General features: G+C 50.6%; 6 protein-coding genes across 6 annotated transcripts; 3 read left to right on the top strand and 3 right to left on the bottom strand.

The window, feature by feature from the left end:
* Nucleotides 1-5,812: 5,812 nt before the first annotated feature.
* On the top strand, nt 5,813-6,525 carry CORC01_06959 (uncharacterized protein; the record flags this gene model as incomplete). The annotated part of the gene is made up of 2 exons (XM_022618597.1): nt 5,813-5,871; nt 5,928-6,525. 2 exons carry the CDS (start codon nt 5,813-5,815, stop codon nt 6,523-6,525), a joined length of 657 nt encoding a protein of 218 aa, XP_022474907.1.
* A 2,881-nt stretch (nt 6,526-9,406) lies between these two features.
* Nucleotides 9,407-9,686, top strand: CORC01_06958 (uncharacterized protein; the record flags this gene model as incomplete). The annotated part of the gene is made up of 2 exons (XM_022618596.1): nt 9,407-9,559; nt 9,642-9,686. 2 exons carry the CDS (start codon nt 9,407-9,409, stop codon nt 9,684-9,686), a joined length of 198 nt encoding a protein of 65 aa, XP_022474906.1.
* Nucleotides 9,687-10,371: 685 nt separating this feature from the next.
* CORC01_06957 (uncharacterized protein) lies at nt 10,372-14,039 on the bottom strand (the record flags this gene model as incomplete). The annotated part of the gene is made up of 2 exons (XM_022618595.1): nt 10,372-12,908; nt 12,968-14,039. The coding sequence occupies 2 exons, from the start codon at nt 14,037-14,039 to the stop codon at nt 10,372-10,374; spliced, it is 3,609 nt and encodes a 1,202-aa protein (XP_022474905.1).
* Nucleotides 14,040-14,712: 673 nt separating this feature from the next.
* CORC01_06956 (uncharacterized protein) lies at nt 14,713-15,615 on the top strand (the record flags this gene model as incomplete). Its single annotated transcript, XM_022618594.1, has 1 exon — nt 14,713-15,615. One exon carries the CDS (start codon nt 14,713-14,715, stop codon nt 15,613-15,615), a length of 903 nt encoding a protein of 300 aa, XP_022474904.1.
* A 56-nt stretch (nt 15,616-15,671) lies between these two features.
* CORC01_06955 (uncharacterized protein) lies at nt 15,672-17,408 on the bottom strand (the record flags this gene model as incomplete). Its single annotated transcript, XM_022618593.1, has 1 exon — nt 15,672-17,408. One exon carries the CDS (start codon nt 17,406-17,408, stop codon nt 15,672-15,674), a length of 1,737 nt encoding a protein of 578 aa, XP_022474903.1.
* A 671-nt stretch (nt 17,409-18,079) lies between these two features.
* CORC01_06954 (uncharacterized protein) lies at nt 18,080-19,979 on the bottom strand (the record flags this gene model as incomplete). The annotated part of the gene is made up of 5 exons (XM_022618592.1): nt 18,080-18,163; nt 18,221-18,867; nt 18,932-19,148; nt 19,201-19,476; nt 19,596-19,979. 5 exons carry the CDS (start codon nt 19,977-19,979, stop codon nt 18,080-18,082), a joined length of 1,608 nt encoding a protein of 535 aa, XP_022474902.1.

Genomic DNA, 19,979 nt, shown 5'->3' with positions numbered 1-19,979 from the left:
CCGATTGACAAGATCCTTCAGGCCTGCTCGTGCCTGCATTCGTTGGCAATCCTGGGCATCATCTAAAATGCTGGAAGGATAAAAGATGGACGCAGTTCTCGAGATAACCGCGACCTTGGCAAGGAGAGGTCTCGAGATACAGAGAAGCGCTGGCTTAGCGTTGCCCTGCGGCGGCAAAGCCAACTCTAAATTCGTAGAGCCGTCAGGAAGAGTCAGCCACGCGGCCGTTGATGACAAGAAGCGAAACGAACACAGTGAGGCCAGAAAACGAAAGGCGGGGGGGTTGCCGCCACTCAAGAATTAGCAGCGGGAGCTCGAGACGCCGAGCCAATCCACCTGTGGCCGCAATTATAAAATAGTAAGCGCTAGCAACTCAGCCCTGTCTATTTGGGGGCGCGAAATGGTCGTCGAGGCAAACATGGTACCAGGGACAACCCCAGCTCGCTCATCATCGCTAATTTTTGGCCTTGATTGGATAAGATGGGCGACAACCGCGCCCGTCCGCAGTCGGAGCTTGGACGCTGATCAGTTTGCTCGGATCCAAAAGTCCGATGAATCTTCTGGGGATTGAGGAGTTTGTGGGCACGGGACTACCCCCTCGGGCTCCCGTAGGGGTTTACGTGAAATCGGGTAGTCTTTGGCAGCATGTTTCTTGTTTTGCACCATTTATTTTTTGAACTTGCGAAGAGAACTCGGAGAGTTCTCTTCTCGGAGAGAAAGGAAGGCCCCTTCCTTACTAACATACCCAGAGTATGGCTCCGGGACCCTGGCTAAAAAGCCACATGCATGCTCGTGCAGTGTGGTTACCGAGGACATGCAATGTCCCGCGGGCCGGTCAAGCTCATGCTCCTTGTCACCAGGTTCTTCCAAGTCCCCCGCACGTAAAAAACCACGCGAGAGCTTACCTTCCGTCTCCCGCGAGCTGGTGCGCTGGATTTTGAGCTACCAATCATCAGCTGCATACTGGCAGCTGGGTCTATTCTGGAGACGCTCATCCTTTCTTGTTACTGACAGCACTGCTACCATCAAGCCGCCACTCTCGTCGCCATTTTTGGAAAATCCTTCCCCAGCCTACGTAACATTTTAATCAATAGTAACAGCTCAAGTGTTCAAAGGTTCTCTAGTCTTCTAGTCTCACCGTATTCCGTGCGACTTGCATCCAAAGTGCATCGATTCTTCATTTCATTATCGCTTATTCCCGGGCTTGATCCCGCTTGCACAACAGTTTGCTGATCAGAAAGCATTGTGCTGTCGTATGCGAACGGGAAGCGGCTTGGCATATGTATGTCGGTTCATGGCTTATTCCAGGCACAGTGAAGGAGAAATCTTAGGAGCCCTACAGGATTGGCCAACTCGCATTCGTCCCATCCGATGAAGGAAGGCTTTTTGTGATTAGTCCTAGATGGCCCGACGGACAAGGTCTTACAGGGCCCTAGACAACAGAGTTTGTTCCCTGGCGTCTGGCCTCGACTGTTATGTGACAGTCGGATCTTCTCCTCGAACACGTCACTAGGAATTCGAATGCCAATGGAGCTGCCTAACTCGACCTACAAAGCTATGGCCCCATCTCTTTACTTTACTTCCGGTCTGGAGCAGCTGGGATTGGGTTGATCATTGTTTGGGCATCAGATCCAGCGGATGCTCTTCCGGCTGACTGCAGTTCTCAATTCCCTTACGACATTGCAACTTGGATTTCGATTTTCCAATATAATTCATTTACATCGCTGAGGTAGTCGAATCCAATCACTTTCCTGTTTGGGAAATTCAACATTCTAACTAGACATGGAAATCATCTCCAGCCCAATCTCAAACTTCGCGATATCTTGAAGAAATCGTCTCACGAGAATTTAGGAACAATTTCTTTAGCGAAACAAGAGAATGACTATCCTGATTATCTTCATTAAGGACTCAGACCTAGTTTCGGAACCTCGGGTACTCTCACGAGGATATGATGTTGGCCAGGCAGATTATCAAGTGCTAGACCAAGTCTCCTGCTTAAACTGATTTTGAGCCTATCCCATCGAATGCTAAATGTCATCAGTACATGCATGTACGTTTCATAATCTCTCTAAATTTGATCCTTGTCAGATTCTCTAATTCAAGGACATATTGGGAATTAAACTGGATCAGTGTAGCATTTGCTGTTACCCTGTATAAGTATGTCCTGGCACCATCTGGCATTCAATGGGGTAGGCTTTGTTCCTCGATTCAAGTTTCCCGAGTCTCAATATCATTTTCCATAGATCTTCAGTAGTAGCTTCATCAGATCGCTTCCGAAATGAGCGCAAGAACTTTACCTTCACAGCCTTTACTCCCACCCATATAGGATTTCTACCCGGCTTTATCCCCAGCGGCTGAGCTTTCCTCCCACGCTAGATTTGGTCCATTTTTCACCTTGAGATCAGTCTTCCAGCTCGGCAGCATAATTCAATCCACTAGGGCTCTGTGCGCCGGGATCGGTTCCTTCTTTAGCCCCTACAGCCACGATATTGGATGGATGGTCTGCTACATCATCAATGCTCGAACATCTTTAGATAGGAATTACAGCCGGTGCCACAGCTCAGATAATTGTCAGAAACTCATTGACAATGGCTCTAGCATGTCAAATCCGAAGACTTTAGATTCGTGTATTGAACCTTGTATCACCTTCATTTCAGCTAAAGAATCTCCTGGAATTAGAACGGGCTTTCGCTTCATATGTATTTCCTGCAGGCTCGACGGAGACTGCCGGAAGGTTTAACGATACAAAATTTACTACTTGTAGTCAATTCTAAATTCAACTTAAAAAGCAGTCTTCTTTCCAATTTATGTGTGATTCACGAATGTGTCGCTTTTAGAGATTCTTGATTACAATTTCATGAATTCCATAACTGCCTGCCAAGCTGCTTTTATCTTCCATTCCTCCGGTTTCACTGCCTTGAGCCATGAGTTACGTTCTAGAAGCTCAGTGTATCCGGCGCCCGCCAGTCATGGAGCCATTAATCACCGGACTAGTAGCCATATTTATTACATCTGAGGTATATTTGTTGATACTAGTTACGTAGATACATGGCTGTTAAATTCTGCGTCCTTGAAACTATTTTCATTGTTGGTTTAAGAAAAGAAACACTGCAGCTCAGGTGGTGTCTTTAGCTGTCACGATAGCCTCATATTTGGCAGAGGCTCTTTTGGTTAGCCTTGTTACGTATCGTATAAAAACAGACCTGCCATTGCAACAATGCTTGAAGTACTTCCCGACTCCCAAAACCGGCTGTTCAAAGGTTAACACATATATGCCTGTTTCCTTGGAACACACAAGCTTAATCTTCCTCGGTTGTCCTTCTTCCTGGTAGCCTTATCTTAGTGAATGTAACGTTCTGAAAACAAACATACTTAGGCTACTTTAGAACTAGCACCCTTCGTGTTGCACCCTTTCCCCACGCGCTTGACCTTTGAAAGAAACACAGGAGGTCAGTGCAATATCTCCACAAATTCAACTCGTACCGGTCGAGCATTTCGGACATGCCCCTTAGCAAGGAGAATTTTGACACTGATCTCGTCTGTGTGCAGGATATAATTATCATACTAGCTTATTTTGCAGAAGCACAAGTGCTCTTAAGCCATCCAAACAGTCACATGCATGCATGCACCGTCACTGCCTCCGCCTCCCCGCAGTACTTTATCAAGGATATGGCAAGATTTTCGATGGTCGAACTTGGCGTTGATCTCTTAGGGTTGCCGACCATGGCCTAGAAATTCTAATACTTCTGGAGAGTAAATGGAATCATCGCTCCGTGGTACGATATTGTAGACTTTCATAAACTGTGGCGCGAAGAACTTGAGCATTTTGAGGTGCCGGCCTTTGAGTCAACATAACTCTTAGCGGTCCTAGCCATGTTGACGCATCCTAAAACTTAGCGTACGGCCAGCGGCTACGGTAGTTGCCATTCGGCCTGTTTGACTGGTGTGGCCCGGCGCCTCCCAGAGACGGAGCGTTCTTTGTCTGGTTGGCCTTTCTCCCCTGCATCCTCTGACTCTTTCGAAGCTTCAGGATCAGGCCATTCGGAGGACCGGAACCTCTTTGCTCCCAAGAAGCTGCCCCGGCTGAAATCAGACACAGTCCGGCACGGCAATGCTACCTTATGAGGGCCCTCATATGTCGATCGGTGGGGGGACTTAGACCGTATTCTGTGCGGTATCGCGAGAAGCTATCCGGGCGATCGTGGTGCCCAACGGGAGGTTTATTTTTGACTTTCTAGCCGTGACGCCTTACATTTTGTACTACTTCCAAGTGAATTGATCAGAACGACTTTCGGAGGTCTCATTCGGATAAGCTCAGCAGCCTCACGCGTCTTCAGCTCTGCCGTCAGTAACAAGCGCTCGCCCTGCCGCGCCAGAAAGCAATTTACCACCCCTATTAGTTCAAAATTGAAAAGAACGACCCTATAGCTACACCAAATGCCGGGTTTAGAGCCTCAATTCTCTTGCAGATGCAGGGTCATGACGCGGGATGGCACGAGGGGGACTGCAATGGTTTCTGCTAGCGCCGTTTCCGTCTCAAATAGGGCGGCCGCTTCTTGACTCAAGAGAGACTAGCTAGCTCTTGCTCAGACCTTTTAAGTGGGAACTCGATGACCTCAAAGCCTCTTAGCTCCAGCTCTGCCCACGACTAGCCGTGTAGTTTTGGAAAGCAAACCGTAGCGCAAGCGACGGCAAGTTTCTGACGGGATCTGTCAAGTTTGCCAAGCTTGAGACACAGGCACGGAAAAAGGACAGCTTCTACCGTAGAAACTTGTCAAACTCGGATTTGCGTTTAGCTGGATTCAGTACCAGAACTGCGCTGATCTCCACCCCATTTTGAGGTCAATGTCCTGAGAGAAGGCTCAAATTGGTCAAGTCTCTGGTATTAAGATAGCGGGAGCACGGGCTAGCGCAAATCCGAGTTTGACGAGTTTCTACGGTAATGCTGTTGGAATTTCGAACCGTTGACAAATTGATTCCTTACTTCCAGGCACACTCGTTTCGGTCCCTTTGGCTTTCACGATTGTTCTTACATAAATTCCTCATGCCACCTACCATCGCGTGGTTAAAATCTCAACCCCTGTTCTTCACCGTTGACTTTGAGAAAGAAGAATATCCAGAACCCGACCAACATCACCGTTCAATCTTGGATATGTGACCGTCCCCAACCTCCGTTATCCGATATCCACCATGAGATTTCCTCCGGCTGAAGTCGTCTCGTCATGGCCGGCTCCAAACTACGTTGATCCCGCTACAAGGGGACCAGCACTTATGATTATTGATTTAACGTCGTTAGGCGTGGCACTGGTCTGTCTCGCCTTACGGCTGTATGTTCGACTCTTCATGATACGCAGGAGCTGGTGGGATGACTGGTTGATGATTGCCGCCGTGGTAAGTAGACCATGCATTGTACCTGTCTATCAGAGCGAGTACTCATAGCCCAATTTCAAGATCTTCTGCATGTCCGTCACAGTATGCGTGATACTCGGTAAGATATTCCTTTCACGCTGCGGTGTGAAGCCCAAAGATGAATGGTAACTGATATGTCTCGTGATAGCGACCCAATTATACGGCTGGAATCTCCACGTATGGGACCTGACTCCCGTCCAACAAAGATTAGGTCGGCAGGTAAGGTTCATCGGGTTCTGGCAACTTGAGTTAAGGCGAGAAACTGACAGTGGTAACACAGGCATCTATCACAGGCCAAACCCTTTTTTTGTTCGCATCAGGCCTCTCGAAGCTTTCCATCCTCACAAGTTATTTGAGAATAGCCCCTCTCGGGTCATGGTTCCGACGACTGACATGGGTCACCATGGGCTTTGTATTCGCCTTGATTTGGATTTTTCTTATCGCCCTATGGACTCAGTGCGGGTAAGAAACTCTTATTGCACCATACTTTCAACAGAAAGAAAATTAATGGCTTACAGACCCGCGTGGCACTACTGGGACCTATTCGTGGAAAATCGCAACTGCATTGAAGAGTGGCCACCTCTGGCGGGCCAGACTATCACCACAGTCTTGACCGATTTCGCCGTTTACATCCTTCCTATGCCTACACTATTCAGACTAAGGCTACCAATGATGCAACGACTTGTTCTCATCGTTCTCTTTAGTCTCGGCACAGTCGTCGTTGTGGCTGGGATTATGAGAACTTGGTGGGTCCATTTTGTTGAGAAAGAAACTTATGATGTGACATGGGACGGGTTCGAACTGTGGATTTGGACAGCTCTCGAAGCGAATCTTGCCGTTGTATGCGGCTGCGTACCCGTTCTCAGACGCCTATTGCCGTTGATGTCGGATAGCAAGGATTCAACTGTGGCTGAAAGCGCGGCTCCCCCGACGATTGGGTCCGGCAAGAGGCGTCAACAAAAGTTCGACGATCTGGATATCGACGTGGAGAGTCAGGCACTGGATCACATCAACACGACTTCAACGACGGATGGCGAATCGGTAGAGATACAGCCAGCGGGGTATAGTCCTGGGTGGTTCCCGTTACGAGATCCTTGGAGAAGATCAAAACATTAACAAATCCACTTGGGGATGCACTAATGTGTAGAATTAATAATCGCATAATATTATTCCTTTCATGTGGCTACGGAATGACCAAAAGTTAGGCGAGGCATCTTTCAGAATGAGTTAGCCAATGGAACACAGTCGTAGTACATCTCATCCAATGTTCTGTTTTTGAAAATCATAGGATGAAAAACTCCGTATAGGGTATCGTCATGGAAAGAGGAAAGTTTCTGAGGCTCTCAGATCAATCACCGGCCTTCGCGTCCTACAATTTGTTGAGAAATGACGCCTCTTCAACTCAAACGATTCCGACAACACCAAAGATTGGATACGAGTCACTCATCCAACCACTGTACATGTAAAAAGTAGCTCTCGTAATATCAGTGGCTTTCTCTGGGTGAAAACTTCCTGAGTTTTAATTGAGCATCAACTAGCGGTGTTCACACCCTATGCCGATATGCCAAAGTCTTGAAAAATTAGAATTTCTCCACCGCATTCATTCAAGAAATAACAAAAGATACGGATACCTCCTATGTGGAAGTTGAGGCCATTTCTGATCACTCAAGGTATCCTCTCCAACACCTAAATTAAGTCTATATCGACCCGCCAAGCCATCAAAGATTCAAAGTGCACACTTGTGTTTAGTGGAAGCCGAAATATGCAGGTGACGCGAGGTCACACCAATAGGGTCCTCGACTGTGACTTTATTCGCTCACGCCACAATCCTATGGTCCAACTGCCAGCCAACTCGTGCAACCTGCTGATCACGCCTCTTTTCCCGACACACTAAGGACACATAAGGCCTAGGTCCTCTCCCCGCAGTCCATTCTTCCGATCTATTCCTCAACGGCCTCGGCCACCTTCTGAGCATGCAATTTCCCCTCCGCTTCGCCGCAATCATCGAATTGCTGTGTGCCTTTTTCAAGCGCCGAATTAGCGACCGCTGTCATTCTCAGTCTAAACCTACGTCAAAATGAACAGCGTGAACCCTGCGATGGAGTCGATCTCATCGGAGATGGACATTGAAGGGAAAAGCCGGGAAGAAATGATAGCCGAGTCCGTGAAAAAGAACGAGGACATCCAAAATCTGTATCCTCAGGTGGATTTCAAGGGGGCCGTTCTTGAGCCCACTATTCATTTGACTTATGATATTTAGGTATTCCATCTAATCTACTCACAGCCTATCTACACATTTTTATCCCCAACTCGGCCGTAGCTTTCAACACCAGCCCTCTCGTGTGAGTTTAGGCATGATTCTGACAGATTATTTAGGAACAAGTCGATGAACCAAATCAAAGAAGATATAATACCCTGATCGCAGAGATGCTCGAACGTACCGCAGAGCCAGACCTCGCTGAAAGGCTACTTTGGGAAGCGAGGGAGTGCCTTACTGGCTACCCAGAAATCTTGGCCCAGTTCGACGCGATATTCATCGGCCAGCGGTCTTCTTCAAGTGTGATCAGGGAATTGCACGAATGCATGATGATGAAAAAGACAGTAGAGAGGAGGATGAGCCAACAGGTGAACGATGCGGAAACCCACAATAGTACTCATTAATAAGACTTGGCCGATTTTTTCGACAAATTTCGCCGTTACAGGCAACTCAAACTTGGGAAACGTCGACTCTCGTGGTCTTCAAGGACGACGCATACGAATTTACCGTGTTCACTACGTCTATGATTCGCTGCAAGTCAGTATGAGTTGAGAACGGTGGACAACATCTGCAAGGCCCTACTATTTAAACTTTGTGATGCAAATTCAAGGTCTTATCTCAGCTTCAATTCGGCAGCTGTCCCAGGAAAAGAATGGGCTCAGAAAATGACCTACGATCATGCTTCAAGTCGACAGTCAACAGGCTCCGCAACTCCCATTTATCCTCTAGCCACAGAACATGAACTGATCAAACAGTGTCTAGCACCGCTAGCAAACACGCAAAGCCACACACGCAAAGCCCCTCTTCCTGCAGGAAAAAATACGAGCTGCGGCGATAAGTAGACTTGAGTGTTTTTTCTGTGTTGCCCGGACCCGCTGTCAGCTTATTGCAACATTGCAACTGGATTCCTTTGCGGGACTTGCACGAATCGAGACATGTCACATCTCCTTGAGGGCAAATAAATCCGGAGAGTACGACGACACTCACAGAAATTATCTTTGACGGACGATTGAAGACGATGTTGGCGCCCCGCTCACATACTTCCCCCTGCCCTTCACCCCATGATCGACGCTGCCATCTCCACGCCGAGGCGGATCCAGACAATAAAACCCCCGCACGGGACGAGCTTTTCTGCAGTCAGAGGATGTTCGGTGATGGGCTTGGGCGACCTTGGTTCCGCTACCCTGCATGTTGGGCAACAGCCAATAGGGTTGTCTGTGACAGAAACGTCTAACTTATCATCGTGAAGGGGGCGAGCTTGGTGATGCTAAGTCGTTCCTACTGTCGGTTCCCATTGCTCAGCGAATCGTGGCCACAAAATGCCGCCAATAGACTCTATCGTTATAGTCGAAGTATCGCCAAGGCTAGAAAAAGAGCCATTCCGTCGGCAAGCCGTAGATGTGTCGTAAGAGAGGACAAGATCTCCGAGTCCTGAGCATCCTCGGGTTACCGAGTGGAGCCAAAGTTGCGTGAAAAGGTCAGACGATGCCGAGACTGACGGATCTTTGCCGTCCGGAGTAGGTGCAAAAACATTTGCGATACGCTAAGATATGATACTGCCTCCAGTTCTCTGTTCGTAACAACGGCGGTGTAAATAACAATTTAGCAACCGCTTTCAGAACAAGCAAGGGATGTTCTCAGCGTTTTAACAGGCCATATAAACCCGCCGATACTGAAGATCATCCCAGGTCGTCTTCCATCATTCATCATCATCACCAATCATCTACCAATCTGCCCGTTATGAAGTTCACAACCCTCTTCACCCTCACCTCAGCCCTCACCAACGTCACCGCTGCGCCCAACCCGGCCCCCGTCTCCGAAACCACTCCCTCCAGCCACCCTCATCAGTTATTCAAGGGGCGGGAATGCCCCAGCTACTACGCATCCAAGGGTGTATGCTCTTCCTCTGTCTCGCTGCTGGCGATGTTTCGTAGACACTGCGGGTCGAAAGTCACTAATCCGATCCTATACATAGAGTTGCCACGGTACCTCCTGCCGCTGGGGGTTGGTTAACTACTAGTGCAACATTGGCTCATGTGTACGTTGTAATCCCCCGGCAACTTCAATCTTCCTTCATATCGATGGGATGAGGTCCAAGTCTACTCGAGTACATGTCTGAATTTGCATAATATAGGTTGGTAGTGGAGGCGGCGATGGCTCTTGCTGCGGATGGCCCAGCAATGGTGGTGGTGCCCATTGCCCAAACGGCGGGTGGTGAAGGCCAGAGAGCAAAGTTCAATGTTGCTTCGAGCGAGTGGACAGCGAATTACTACAACGGCGACTGTACCTGTACTTGATGGAGAAATGCAATTTTTCCCGCTCTCCATGAAAACGATCACTCAACACGAATTCTTTGCAGAATTATTGGCGGAACATAGCCAATGCGAGCATTACAAGGTCTATACTTTGCGATTCTGTACTTTGTCTGATTCACAGCATCGACTTTCCGACTGAACCGCTTCATTGATAGTAAATTACATTCCTTAGCATTTCAATAACTATTGGCGAGTGTTTAATCCACTGTGACTAAGGAACATCTTCTGTCATTTCTGTTTTCATCGCTTTGAACAACTACGATGTAATTTACATATTGGAATCGATCACACCCCTTTCAAGTATTGCTCAGCTTCTTCCACCTTAGGAAATTGACCATAATCCCATTTTGAAAAAAAAATCATGCCCTCTCGACCACGCCTTAATACGGCTTAAAATGCTGGCGTTTCGCCGTCCTTTGAGACTGCGTTAACATACGCCCCTTTTTCACGCAGAAGCTGAATCATCTCTCCGTAATCATGTCGCACAGCATAATACAATGGAGTGTGTCCATAGATATCCATGGCGTTGGGATCTGCCTGGTTGTCAAGGAGAAGCTTGACAAGAGCCAGACGGCCCCATGTTGCAGCCCGATGTAATGGTGTTAATCCGTTGTCGTCACTCTTGTTGACATTTGCTCCATTCTCAATGAGAAGCTTAGCAACCGCCATGTGGTCTCCTATGGAAACATGATGCAGTGGTCCACGGGAGTCTATGTCTGTGGCATTGACATTTGCTCCATTCTCAATGAGAACCTTAACAACCGCCACGTGGCCTCCTGAGGAAGCATAATGCAGTGGTCCACGGGAGTCTATGTCTGTGGCATTGACATTTGCTCCATTCTCAATGAGAACCTTAACAACCGCCACGTGGCCTCCTGAGGAAGCATAATTCAGTAGTCTACTGGAGTGACTGTCTGTGGCATTGACATTTGCTCCATTCTCAATGAGAACTTTAGCAACCGCCACGTGGCCTCTTTGGCAAGCAATATGTAGTAATCTCCCATTCTGAGTAGTGAGACCTGCCCCTTTTTCAATCAGGAGCTTCATGATCTCATCATAGCCATTTTGAGCGGCCGTCACTATGAGTTTATCTCCTTCAAGATCACCGTCACCAAACTTAGGCATTGCCCGAAGAAGGATAGTAGCTATGCCGACCCGGCGATTTTCCACAGCCCATGATAACGGCGCTAGGCTCTTGAAGCTTGAGAGGTCCTTCCTGTGATTGAAACCTTCCATGATGTTCGTCCCATTGTAGATGACGGAAGGTATTTTCAGAAGAGCAGCGACGGATTTGCTATTCCCGTGAGCCAAGGCGGCAAACAGGGGATATTCATAACGTTCCGCAGAACGGCATTGCAAGTCTTCACTCAAACCCATGCGAATGAGCCTTGAGCAGTCCAATTCCGCAAAGATGTAAACGAAGCTCGCTTGCGGTGTGTAGTGACGCACTTTGTACTTTTGAAAGTGATTATGGATCCCAATCCACTTTTCGAGGGGAAACTGAGATAGGAATTGGTCTTGAGAGATGCCAGCAGCTGCGACATCAGCATGGAAGAAAACCTGCTGGCATGCGTATTCCATAAATGGATACTGATTCAGAGATTCTGCAGAGGAATTTGAAGCCAAGTAATGTCCAATGTACGCGTCGCAAGAAATTTTCAATCTTTCATGGCTCGGGAGCTCCCAGTCAAAGCCCAGCTCCGGCCAAAGTTCAGCAAGTCCCCCGGCTTTGAGAAGATAATCTCTGACAGATTCATGTATGAATTGAACTGTTGGCCGGGAGGATTTGGTAATCTCTGCTAGCCCCTTTGAGAAGCCGATGACGCATCTTGTGGCATTGTCTTCGTCATCCGAAGCAGTGACTTTTGGAGGATCAGGATCCACGAGGTCCTGCTGTGATAGTCCTGACCAGAGCGCATGATAGAATTCCTCGGGTTGTAAAGGTCTCTTGGCGCAGAGGATCCAGATGACGCACAAGAACAAATGTTCCATGTTCTTGCTATCACGCGTGAGGATATCCTTGAACAAGGCGCCCAGGTCGCTTGGTATCTCGACAAGCCTTTTCTTCATCGCCAATCCACCTTGCGAGTATTCGGTATTGAGGATGTCAACAACTAGAATGAGCCAGAGAAATACGCCCGCAGCCTTTTCGAGAAGTTTGATCTGTAGCTCTTCAAAAAAGGTCGGATTCTTGACTATGAGACGACTTTTGATGTAGTTTTCCATGTCCTGTGTGTGGCCTGGCTGGTTTTCAAGTATCATTTCCACTCCTCTTTTGATGACAATGTATGGATAATGTCGACTGGAAAAACAGATTCGAAAGGCGATACCTTCTACCGAAGCCTCTTCTGCCAAGTCCTCAAAATCTCGAACCATGTCTGTGACTTGTTGCTCGTCGCATTCGTCAAGAGCATCGATGAAACAAGTCAGTCGAAGTTGGCCAAGAGCAAGGATAGCTTCAGAAAATAGATCTTTGAGAGTGTCCAAGTTGGGACAGCCCTCGTTCTCCTGTTGAGTTGAGCACAACTCGTCAAGCACTGTTCGGAGTTGGGGATATCCCTGAAAGACCTGGAACAGCAAAGAACGGTACATCCCTTCGATTGACCTTTCCAAGTATTCACCTCGGGCGTTGAAGAAGAACGAAACTACGAGTGGTGACCAACGAGGATCCTTCTGCATTTTCGACAAGACGAATTTCATGATTGTCGACTTTCCCGCGCCTGGCTTGCCACGAATCCAAAGAAACCCATGGTGCAACTTGAGATTCTCTTCGCTCAGCCATGTTTGGTAATCTTTATGTTTGATGAACCAGGCACATGTCTTGATGTGTGCTTTTTTCACAGTAGATCGACGGGAGTCCATCTGATCAAACTTGAGAGTCTCCATCAGCTGGGTCTGTCTTTGATGTTGATCTAGCAGTGCCTGAGCTACAAAGAGAGGTCAGCGATGAATCCAAGTTCACAAATGATTTGTTGCGTGTACATACAAGGCTGAGGACGGTGGACAGCTCGTCTGCTAGCGTCGACTGAGGGGAGTACGGAGAGCAGCTCTCTGGCACATGCGCCGGCTGCAGCTGCGGCATATCTCTGCCATGCTTTATTCTTATGAGAATCTGCGTAGTCGCAAATTCCGCGTATTGGTAGGCAAGGAAGAACATCCATGATACCAGCAGCCTCCATTTCGAAACACACAACGTCTAGGTTACGAGCAGCATTGTCCCTTTCGGTGGCGTTCTTCATGACTTGGTTGCCGGACGCTATTGCTCCGTAGTGTATGGCGGGATCGTCGTTCAGTCGTGCGCGTCGAGGCATCTGCTTCAGTTGGTCGCAGTCGTCGCATGTAGTTGCCGATTCTGCATGATCGTATGCCGATAGGAAGAGACGATCAGCGGCTGTTGGGCGACCATAATGTGGTAGTGTCGCAAATCTTTCCTTGAGAATGGAAGATATTTGGCTAGGTTCCCGGTCGTGTTTGGCCCGCAAAACTGTGATGGCTTTGCCAAATGACTGATGGAGAGTCCTAGCAATTGCTGTGCGTTGAATCTCGGCACCTGCGACAATCTTCCCTAGGTCGTACTGCATCGTCCTTGTACCGACCACGACGTCTCCCAATCGTATGTCCCTAGCACTACTCGGCACACCACCTCCAATGCCGACCATCAATGCTAGCCGAGTTGATGGAAAAGTACGGACTAGATTGGTCACGACATTCGCCGCATTGTTGGTGCCATATTGGTCCGCTGGCAGGCATGTGATGACAACGTTATGGCCCTCGATGTTTCCCAGCGTGTAGGTATTGGTGTCAGTTGTGTAGGCGTTGCCATAGAAAGCACGAGAAGGTAAGACGTCATGCTTTTCGTCTAGCATGGCTTCTGCAGCTACCAACTCTATGGGCAATGCGCAGATCCAGGCCACTGTGTAGCGATGGTGTTCAAGTGGTATTTCTTCGCTTGAAAGTCGAGTCTCGCTGTCCCAGTCGTCAAGAAGTGTTCGATGCCGCTTGAGTGGGCGAGAGGGGCTGCATCGAGCATCATCAGGCCAAAGACGCTTCCCTTCCATCGTAAGAAATCACCTAGAAACTGTCCTTGACAGGAACTTTGGTGCTATCGCTAGATCGATGGTAGGAGAGGAAAAGAGATGGAGCAAGAAGATGAAGAAGGCAGATGGGGTGAATGGGCGGGAGGAGCAAAAGGGATCATGGGGGCACATCAGGCTGTGGAAAACACAGCCACGCAGCAGGCAACCAAATGTTGGCGACTTCGACTTCCCAATCATTCCATTGTTGGATTTGTTTAGGCGCAGGGATGGGCTGACAGCGATAAGCGGGGTGAGCCTGCCTGGTCATCATTGGGTGAGGCTGATTTCTTCCCAACACAGAACATCCTCCTCAGGTAAAAGCAAGAGACGATGAAATCCACTATGGATGAGATAGAAAGTCTCAGATGTCAATCTTATACCGGGACCGTTGTTTTATGATTGCCTCACGCAATCGAAGGCTTTCCGTTGAAGGATTTCATGCACAGTAAGAGTCCACCTAGAGGGGAAGGTCGTGAGCAACTGACCAAACAGTGACCCCCGCCACCATGCATGAGGAATCCTTTGTTCAGGATCAACAAGACGCTTCGAATCTTATTTGAATGCTGAGATTCGCCTCTACCTGTTTAGAGCGGTTTCTTCTTGTAGCCCTCGAAACAACACATGCAAATGATAACACGCTGAGAGGGACGATACGATGGAACATCGAAACGCATCAACACCGCGACAAGTTGCCTGGGAGAAGAATCGAGGCGGCGAGGAAGACAACGACGACGATATGAATCTCACTCTTGAAGAAGCGTCGCAGTCCCTTCTCTCCGCCCACAACACCAAACCCTCTCACCAAAAACACCAACAAACCCAGCCCAACCACCACCGACGACGATTCACAGCCACCTACACCCGCCTCGCCCTCCTCCTAGGCGCCTCCCTCCTTCTAGGCGCCGCCCTCTCAGCCCTCATAACCACCGCTCTGGCAACGCGCATCCGAGCCCTCCACGCCTCCCACCGAAACGACAACACCCTCGCCTCCTCCTCCTCCTCCTCCTCCTCTTCCGCAAAAGACGACCCCTCCACCCGCCCAGTATCCTACCTCCAACAAGCCCCCTGCGGCTCCACCCCCACCCAAGCCCGCGCCGCCGGCTGCGAATTCGACCTCATAAGCTTCAACTGGCTCCCATCTCAATGCCACGACGCCGCCCTCGCAGCAACCTTTGAAGCGGAACTCGTCGAGGCGGGACAGCTCGCCTGGTTCGAGGACGCAAACCGCACGCGGCCTTCGCTTACGAGAGAGCAGATCATGACGGGGGAGTATACGGGTGTGTACGTTAGTCTGGGATACCACTTGCGTCACTGCACGGCCATGTGGAAGCGGATGCACCGCGCGCTGATGCAGAGTCAGGGCGGGAACGGCGGCGGCGGCGGCGGCGGCGGCGGGCTGGAGAGGGTCGATAGCTATATCTGGAGTTATCACCACACGCGGCACTGCGAGGAGGTGCTGCTGACGAGGTATGCAGAGGCCGATGTCGGGGAGGTCTTCACGACTGAGGTGAGGATTAAGTATCCTGATTGCGGCGTCGTCTTGGGGCCCGCAGATTGATGTCGATGTTTGGATGCTATTGTGTCGGGCAAAGAATGCAGAAAGAACCTTGAATTTCATTCGACATCAGGCGTTGTTGACTTCGCAGGTGTCTCCGCCTGCTCAGACGCAACCCAACTCTGTAAACTCTCCTCCTTCTCCGCCTTCCTCTCCTGTCTCGTCTTCAACCTCCAACTTCCACTGCTACCGTTCCCATCCTCCTTCTCACCCCTGCCGCCACCACCCGACGGCAACGGCACCTTGGGCTTCGCAAGCAACTTTCTCGAAAACGGTATCCGCCAAATATGCGGCCCGACCTCCGTCCCCGTCACCCGATTCGTCTCAATCACCGTCCTCAACCTCTTGGCCGCCTCCCAATTCGACGTGACCGTCGTCAACCGCGTCGTCCACCCGTACAAGAATGACGAAACATTCATCGCGTTGAGCCCTGACCCTCTCTTCCCGACCGCCAACGCGACGGCCGGCAGCTGGCCCTCGGCCACCATCCGCTGCGCGTCGTCCCACGAGACAGAGTCCACGATTTCGACGGGGAGGCGGAGGTCTGCCGGCACAGGGTGGACGGAGAGTTCCTGCAGCGCGGCCACGCGGCGTCGTCGGTCCTGTTCGACGTCCTCGGGGACGGTGTCGGCGTCGCTTGGGTCAAAGAGGATCCTCGTGCGCGACTGTTCCGAGTCCGTGCCAATCTCGTAGACAATCTTGAGAAACGTATCCGCCGCTTCCCTCGTGCAAACCAGCGTCCGGCCAGTGATGGCGGGGTACAGCGTATTCACCAGCCGCGGCCCGTTCTCCACCTCGTCCGTCGCGTCGATGCGGTGCTGCTTCGACCGTAAGAGGTCTGAGTCCGGCCCGATGGCCATGTGGCTAAAATCAGACGCCAACGCCATGAAGACGGAGCAGTCCACGTTGACCGTCTGCGTAAAGTCCTTGTAGTAATCTGTATTAACAAGGTTCGAGATGGTCTCCTCCAAGTCCGGCGTGGGATCCGTCAGGATGCCCGCACCGTTGGCCGTCTCGACGAGGAGGTCCACGTCGTCCCCGCCCATTTTCCTCACGAGCCGCAGCAAGTGATCCACAGACTCATTTTCCCCCTCTGATATTCTCGACATCAGTATCCGGACCCGCGGACGGCGGTAGTCCTGGTAGGACGTCCTCGCCGCCGCAACCATATGCCTCGCGACCTTGGCGACCTCGATGCTATCCTCCGTCTCATCCTGAAGGACCTCCAGCATGGACTGATCCGCGCCCTCGTCCGTGAAATCCTCCTCCCAATCCCACCCGGCGTCCGCCATCTCGTAAAATAGCCGACGCTCCGTGGTAGTCACGACCTTGACCCAATCCGCGCCGCCGTTGACAACCAAATCAATCACGGCGCTGATACTCTTTTCCCCGACCGTCTTATACGCCAACTCTCTCCGCATCCCCGCAAGATCACAGCACCGCTTCGTAACCTCCCAGACCGTCTCATAAAACTTGTAGTTTGACGCATCAAGCCTAAGCCTGATCCTACTATCAAGCGCCTCGGTATCCACCTCCTCGCCGGGCTCCACATCGTAAGCCTGGACCATCTTCGCAAGATGCTTCTTCTCCGAAATAATGAGGCGTTCAAAGAGCCCGAGCCCCGGGACGGCCTGGTTCCACGCAACGGGCTTGTGGCCTGACGCCGGCCGTCTTTCGATGGCGGCCTTGAGCCGCTCGAGCTCATCGAGCAGCACCGTGACGCGGTGAATGATGTACTGGCATTGCTGTAGTAGTGAACTTTCGGGGTCCGGCCCGAATTGCGGGAAGATCGCCATCTTCTTTCTGCTCAGGGACGGATATGCAGGTGGGCAGATGCCCCGCTGCTGGCGTCTTTGCAAATTTCAAATTCTGCGCGGGAATAGCGAATAAGTTTCGGAGGACAATGACAAAGCTACCTTTGCGCCCATGAATGGTAGGCCTCCAATTCCTTGAAGATCATCAAAAATTCAAGTGCCTTGTGCAGGTGTAAGGTAGTCAAAATTTGGGGTTGAGATTGAGGTGGTGTGTGACAGACATGGATGAAATTGGCACAGGCTCCGGCCCGTGAGCAGAAAAGGCAGCTGTAATGTGGACCCGCTAGGGGTCCGACGCGGGGCCGAGAAGCGGATCGCAATGTGGAAGACGGGACGAAGAAGAGGCCCCTTCTCGCCGGACATCCCACAATCGGCAGGCAGAGTTACGGTGGAATGGCGGGCCAAGCTTTGCGCCTCGGTCTTCGCATTGCATTAATCTTCCTCACTGCCGCGCCCAGCCAAGTCATGTTCATTAAGGCGCGCATAAGCCGCCGCCGTCCAATCTCATCATGCAATGTGCCCTTCATCCACTGTGGCCTGCAGGCCAGGCTCAGCGCCCATTGCCCAATACATCCCAGCGCTGTAGTCTAATCAACGGCAGAAAAGGTATAGTGCCTCAGTCCAATGCTTTCCTCCCAAACATACATGGCAGTCTAGAAAACGGTACCATCGCTATCGATCAAAATGGGCGGTTCTTTCGTATTTGGTCTGCTAAACTCGGCCATCTCGCGGCCACCCTGGATGATGATGTTAGTGCCATGATGACCAAGATCTGATGTTAAGTAGAAGCTTACCTTCCAGCTTCCGGCCTCGAGTATTTGAGCCAGTGTGAGATGATTGCCTTTGAGGTCGTTCTTCATGTGCTTATTGACCTCTACGCAAAGCCTATCCAAGAAGCCAACCGTGACGCCGCGCCATTCGACTATCACGTCGTCGCTGGGCTCGAACATGGGCGCAACTTCAACCGGCTTGACGTTTGTCCTTCTGCAGTACTCGTCGTAGTGCTCGAGGCCCCTTTCCGAATCGTCTGTTTTCAGTGTGAGAACTCCCAGGTCGATGAATAAACCGCCGTTGCGGTACTCGGGCAAGCCGGTGAGTAGTTCGACCCCGGCAAAGTGGATGCGTAGTAGTGATTGCATAGGCTGCATCAGGCTGTAACAGAGCCACTGCGTAAGCTTATGGAACGGCAGTATAGACTCCCATGCTGCGGTCGAGTTCTGGGCAGAAGGCGGAAATGGTGAGAATTGCGAAGTCGTCGGGCTCTGCGGGGGTTGCGGCATTGACTGGCAAGGCCAGGCATCGCCAAGAGATACGCCATTGATCGAGGTTCGAGATGGTGGCCAGATGGGCATGAGGCCGTTCATGAGGAGATTCCATAGCGTCGGGAGAATGACAATCGGCATGGAAGACGCTTGCGTCGAGGGATGCGAAAGCAGGTAGTCTAGAGCAGATTGGGTCAGTCCTGGTCCTTTGCCATTCTCGGTCCTCAACAGCCAAAAACTTACCTATCATATGACCTGGTCGACCGCTGTCGCCAAAAAATTCCCTCTTTTCGGTCAGAGCATTTGCTAGCCGCTGGAGGAGTTGCGTCCTGCCTTCAATGCCTGCCATTTCGTTGCCCGGCTTCGACTGCAGACCAGCAGCTACCCTCTCCACTGTGAGGCTGCGTAGTCCTTCCTTGTCGACCTGGAACTTGTTTTTGCTATCGCTGGAGAAAAGACCCTGCCAGATGATTAGTAGGCGCTTAGCCTGCACAAATACTTGATAGACCTACAGTCTTGAACATTTCCAAGCTAGCTACGGCGATGCCTTCTGATCGGCGGTATATGCGTCCATTTTCGGTGCTCTTGTAACTCCATTTCGTGCCTGCACCAGCATCCAGCAATACACTGACGAGGAAGAGATCAATCATGCGGCGACACTTTTCGCTGTTGTCGACATCCTCAGGGAACGTAGAAAGAAGCTGAGCAATACGGTCGCGGCCGCCGACGCAGAAGTGCTGGTGTCTTCCGTGGCCAGGAATCGTGTTGTATGGGGCGTCATAATCTCTCTACAGGGGGGCGTCAGGTCAGTATACTGCTATTCGCCGACCTGGACAGCGGGGGGTGTGGGAGTTGCCAGATCACTAGAAGCGAAAACCCGCAGAAGCGCTGAGAAGCTGACTCGTACCTTGATGATCTGAGAAACAAATGTCACGACGTCTGGGAACTTGCGCATATCCACATCAAAGTGTTTCAATTCGTTGCGAATTGCTTTGTCCGTGACAATCTTGCTTCTATCTCTAACCGCCCCCAAGCTCCTGAGGTATCCCGCCGGGTCAAGCTGCGGGTCAGGAGGACGCGGTAGATCGAACTTAGGTATGGAGGTAGGCGAAAAAGGCGTCAAAGGCGTGCCGGGGGTTGTGCTCGTTCCTGAGGATCTGTTCATGGTGGTACTGCGCGGTGGCGGTGATTTAATGCTAGATGCGCCAGAGGCGATGCTCACATTTGACGTGTTGATAGACGGCTTGCCCGAGGCTTTGGGGGCCTTTTCCTTGCGGGAAAACAGGCCCAT

The sequence above is a fragment of the Colletotrichum orchidophilum genome (genome assembly GCF_001831195.1).
Source record: "Colletotrichum orchidophilum strain IMI 309357 chromosome Unknown Scaffold_54.1, whole genome shotgun sequence".
Classification (NCBI taxonomy): domain Eukaryota; kingdom Fungi; phylum Ascomycota; class Sordariomycetes; order Glomerellales; family Glomerellaceae; genus Colletotrichum; species Colletotrichum orchidophilum.
Note: the sequence above shows the minus strand (reverse complement) of the source record. Positions and strands in the feature narration are given on the sequence as shown.